Raw genomic sequence first — 5,446 nt, 5'->3', positions numbered from 1 at the left:
GTATATACATGTTTCTCAGAAAAAAAAACGAGTATACACATAACATGATTGATAGGGGTGAGTGTGAATGCATGTTGTTGACATCTACGTCGTACTGTGTAATTTCTAAAAAAATGTATCTAATTTGAACTGGGGTATATTTTAGCAGCTTCTTTTTTAGGGGTGACCAACAGACATTACTAGGCTGCCTTCATTGCAGCACTTCCTGGGAAACGTATCCTCCTCCTACGCCTTTCATTGAGCAATGGGACACGCACATACTTCATGCTACACGTGTTTTCAGCAGGCACAAACGGTGTGCTGCGACCGTGCACAACCAGACATCTCAATTTTCTATAGGGATGCTTAGCTTAGGCAATAATCTGATATCATATCATCCGCTATGATGGTTATACTGTACAAAGATCAGACAGGAGATAGATGCCCCTCTTCATAGAAAGCACCAAAAAGCAAGATATATGGCAATTCAAGGTCTCTAGAACCCATTCATCTCCAGGAGACAGGTGCGCCTCTTCATCAGCGCCTTCGCAGCAAACCTCAAGGGTCCATCGAACGCGCCTGAAACAAAGGCGTCAACTTCCTTCAGATTGCCATGACCACTGCTGCTGCCATGGCTGGCGGGCTTGATGACAAGCAAGGTTGCACCTTGCAATGCCAAGCCACCAGGCAATTCGAGGTACTGAGCGTACTTCAGCTTCATGTTGCATGCTGGTACTTGTGTCCTGTTAGAACATGGCGAGGCTGACAACTGGTGTTCCCTGAAATCCTTCAGCTGCTCTGCCCCCATGGAGAGTGCACCCTGCCCCTCGGCATCTGCCAAGACCAGGCTCCTCAGTGTTGGATGGTCATTGATGATTGATCGCAGAAGATAATGCCTCGTCGACGCAGCAATCAAACAGCTGATAGTCCATACAACACGGAGTTTCAGCCCACCATTGGTATAGAAAGATTCAGGCATGCTTCCATTGTCATCCGACGATGGCTCATGCCCATTCCCAGAAGCCTTGCGATCAACCAAGGTTCCACCCAGGATCACACAATTCTGAAGTGTACTGCCATATTCAGCCCGCCACTTCAGTAGAACCCCCTCCTCGACCGCAACATCTCCAGAGGGAAGCTCCACCTGAAGATTGTGAACATGGGAGAAGTTCTTCAGCACCTGCACAGGAGAATGCTGGGAGAGCTGAGGGAACAGCGGCCACCCAGTGCTATTGGGGCTGCGCATATCATGGAAGGGCTTGGCGATCGCGAACAGCATCAGCTTGAACAAATGTGAGATGATGTTGTGGGGCTTTGGCGACGACAGGTTCAGAGCGTTATCAGAGTCACCGTCCACAGTCACAACGTGGTCAATCTTGACACACACATCGTGGACGAGGGGAACCAGGCCACTGAATCGCTTGGACACGGCAGAGCACCTGCCAAGTGAACGCACGTCCTCAAGCTTGTTCAGGATCAGCAGCACAAGAGAATCAGGCAAGCCGTCGAATTGGTCAAGCTCCAGGACCGGGGCAGCGTGGATCCGAGCCTTGGTATGCATTGCCAGGTTCAAAAGTCGTCTCTATCTGCTTCTTCAGAAATTGCTAAGAAACAGCTGAATCTTTTTATTGTCGAAAATGGTGTGGGCCAGCTAATAAATCTTCAGGTCTTCGAATTCAATCCGTTTCCTGAAACAAAAGAGGCATCGAACTATAGTAAACAACGCATTCGACGGAGAAAACAAGCTAGTACAAAACAACATGCATCACACAAGTTTGATGTCGGAAACGAACTGAACCAAACTACAAGCAAGCAACATCACATATTTATATCAGATAGAAGACCAAAAAATATCACTAAAATCGCCAGGCAGTACAACTTCTAAAATCGCCAGGCAGTACTACTTCTAAAATGTAAACAATGCTTGAACACGATGGCAAGCCATTAAAACTATAAGAAGAGAATTAACTATGACTCGGCAGATAGATAAAAACTTATCCAATAAGACAAGGACTTACCTCAAAAAAGGTCACCATGCAGCTACGGACACCTCAAGAGTCCCAAGTAATGTCCTGCTCCAAGAACCCGATCTGTCGCCGGAACCCAGCCGGATCCAGGTCCCGCCGAGGCGGCCACCACAGCCTCGCCCAAGACCACTCCAGCAACGGCCGGAAAATCGGCGCCTTCAGGCTGGGAAATCAACGAATAGCTCACGGAGTGGAGCACAACTCAGCTTCGAGACCCAACAATCCGATTGCCGCTCCGATTTGGGAGGCCGGGTGACGAATTCGCGAGGAGGAAGGAGGGTTTCGCGCAAGCTGCAGGAGGAGGATGCGGCCTGTGGGGGAATTTTTGGGTTTGGGCTTCGGGGACGGTTTCAATACAGGAGGAGTTTAGCGCGAGGAGAAACGCGCCGGCCGCTCGGCTCGACGCGGCTTTAATACCAGTAGCAGAGCGGTAGGATTCTCGGGGGAGGTAAAGCAAGCGCGGGCCCCGCCAGGGCGAGGTGATTCGTTGGCGCTCGCGCCGCGACGGCCCCGGGACGGCGTTACAGGGATAAGAAGGACGGAGAACCCGGTGCGGTGACGAGCTCGGTCACGCGACGCGATCGGCAGATGGGCAGATGGCAGGCTTAACAAATTTCTTACGTTCTTTTTAACTTTTCTACCTTCGGGAGCCCATGTTTTGACAATGACAAATGACAAAAGATCGTAATTAATTTCGTGACGGTCCTGACAACAGATGGCACTCGACTTTGAGAAAGGAGAAACACAGTTTGAGTTTCTTTCCCTCAAAAGATGAAACACAGTTTCTTTGGGAAAGGTGTGCTCTTGAATGATTTTTTAATACATGAGTTCGGGTAGAGAAGGCTCAGGATTTTTTTGAGATTGCTGCGCTTGTTCTGCAGGTAGCTCTACATATTCGGCTTTAGAAAAAAACGGAGTTAAGAGAGTACCAGACGAGGTGCTGCAGAAACTTTAGGATTTTTGTAGAACTACTTCACTCTATGGTTTGTGGAGCATAATTGATAAAAGCAGTTTCAAACAGGCTCTAATTCTTAAAAGCATGTATTCGTCGGCACAGGGCTAACTCAGGACAAAGGATAAAGTTAAATGATACATATTGTTATTTTAAATTCAAACATAATGGACCAAATTGGTTATGCACGTTGTTAAATTTCCAAAGAAAAGAACTCTCTATATTACAAAATTACTATTTTGATTTTATCTAGAGTCAAACGTTTCTATCGTTACAGTTTCCAAAATAATCTGTAACTCTCTCCATTCCAGGTTATAAGAGTTTTGCTTTTTAAGATACATTATTTTTATTATGCATCTAAACATAATGTATATCTAAATATATAGAAAATGTTATGTATCTAGAAAAGTCAAAACATCTTATAATTTGAAATGAAGAAAATGTTGTTTTAAATTTGACTATTCATAGTTAATTTATGTGTTAAACACGGGCCTATAGGAATTGATGGTTAAAAGTAGGCATGGTGACCTAAGAAAAAATTAGAAGCGCAATCTTTATAAAACAGATGGAGTAGCTAGTAACAAAAAAGTAACATATCACATCAAGGTGCTTATAGACCATTTGGGGATTGCATATTTAAAAAGCACATAAGGTGCCAAGAGAACGATTGTACCAGTAAACACCAATCGAGATAGCACCACTCCATTAGCAGCGAATGGCTGTGAATTAATTAAAGAAGAGAAAAAAATCCTATTTGACATCAGAAAAAAGTATAGTTTTTTTATTTGGCACTTAAACTCAAATTCTTCCCTATTTATTCCCGTCTCAAGTTTTTCTTTCTTATTCGACACTTCCGTTAGTTCTGTGAGAAAACACCGTTAAATCTCCTAGTGAGGCAATGGGAAAAGACTGAAATACCCTTTAAGCAAAGGGAACGGGCAGCCAGCACGGGCTCTGAGACTGGGCGCGGCCAGGGCCAACGTGCCCAGGTCCGAGCCAGCAGGGCTGCTGCACTAGTATAGAAATGATTTTTAGAGGTGTCTCCCTTTTCTATCAGAAGCGGTTGTCTTAGCACGCCATCACTAATCTTCACGGGAGGCACTGTAGCTATACAACCGTTGCTAGAAATCAATTTTTAGAGGTGGTTCCATTAAGAAATCCGTCTCTAAAAATGAATCCATTTTCAGAGGCGGTTCTGTTAAGAGAACCGCTTCTGAAAATGAGTGATTTACAGAGGCGGTTACTAAGTCAACCGTTCTTAAAAATAGTTGCAGCACAAATAAATTCATTTCTTTTTTAAATGAAGTCAGATGAAGACAAACTTTATATCAAAATTATAGAGCTCGACGAGATCTAAATCTTTGTAGATGATAAAAAATTTGTTTGAGATCATTTATGGTTCCAAATATATAAATTAAGTCTCAGATTTTGAATTTTTCAAATGACCTTGGATGGAGAAATGTTCTATATCAAAGTTGCAGCGCTCGACGAGATTTAAAACTTTGTAGTTGAAAGTTTTCTCATTTAAGATTGTTTATGAGTTAAAATATTGATTACAAGATTCGTACATATTAGTACAAATGGACAACATCGTAGAACTAGACACAAGTGATTGTGTGGTATAGTGGTAGGGGAGGGATCGCACGAGGGAGAGGTTGTGGGTCCGAATCCTAGGTGTCGGCACTTATATTCAAAACAAGTGAAAAATAAATCCTGTGAGTTATGCCGATCCTCAGCCTTTCGGGCTCCATTAAAAATATTTTTTTTCTTATTTTTATTAGACTCTAAATGATTATTAAAAAAATTTAAAAAATATTTTTAGCGACTGTTTGACTTAAGTCAGCCGTCTTCAAAAATCGATTTTAAGAGGCGGTTGTCTTAAGAGAACCGCCTCTGAAAATCACTTATTTTTACAATCGCGGGCATAGTAGCAGTTTTAAAACAGTCTCTGAGGATCACTTTTGACCGTTTCTAAAAATGTTTTCTGTACCAGTGCCGTGGCCAAGCCCGGCACAGCCAAGGCTGCTGTGAAGCCGCTGTTAGCCTGTGCGTGCTAAAAGAAAGTAAGCGAGCCAGTTACTTGAAGATGTGTGTCCATACATTGTTGCCTCGATGGTTTGATCACGCGAAGAAGAGAAAAGTTAGCGTGTGTACATGAGCTAGTGGAGACGCGCGTGCAGGCTCACGTGTCGTCGTCAAGAATCAGAAAATAAATGAACAGCCTGTTCAGCTGGGGCTGAAACGATCGTATACGATCGTGGATTATTACTGCTGGCTGGTTTGGTGTGAGAGAAAAATATTGTTCTGGCTGGAAATTTACGATCGTTTACGACCAAGCGAACAGGTTGAAAGAAGCTAGATATCATGCATGCGATACGTAACTAAACTAAAAAATGTGCTCAGATAATTCTATTTTATTGTTATGTATAGTGTACCTAAATAATTGATATTGAACTCAACATATTTAAAAGTAATTATAAGATTACGC

General features: G+C 43.3%; 1 protein-coding gene across 1 annotated transcript; it reads right to left on the bottom strand.

The window, feature by feature from the left end:
- Window positions 1–2,370, bottom strand: LOC136457225 (F-box protein At4g18380-like). The gene is made up of 2 exons (XM_066457281.1): window positions 1,998–2,370; window positions 1–1,667 (listed from the first exon to the last, which is right to left on the bottom strand). Exon 2 carries the CDS (start codon window positions 1,538–1,540, stop codon window positions 476–478), a length of 1,065 nt encoding a protein of 354 aa, XP_066313378.1. The 5' UTR covers window positions 1,541–1,667; window positions 1,998–2,370; the 3' UTR covers window positions 1–475.
- Window positions 2,371–5,446: the final 3,076 nt, after the last annotated feature.

The sequence above is a fragment of the Miscanthus floridulus genome, chromosome 6 (assembly GCF_019320115.1).
Source record: "Miscanthus floridulus cultivar M001 chromosome 6, ASM1932011v1, whole genome shotgun sequence".
In the NCBI taxonomy this organism is placed as follows: Eukaryota; Viridiplantae; Streptophyta; class Magnoliopsida; order Poales; family Poaceae; genus Miscanthus; species Miscanthus floridulus.
Note: the sequence above shows the minus strand (reverse complement) of the source record. Positions and strands in the feature narration are given on the sequence as shown.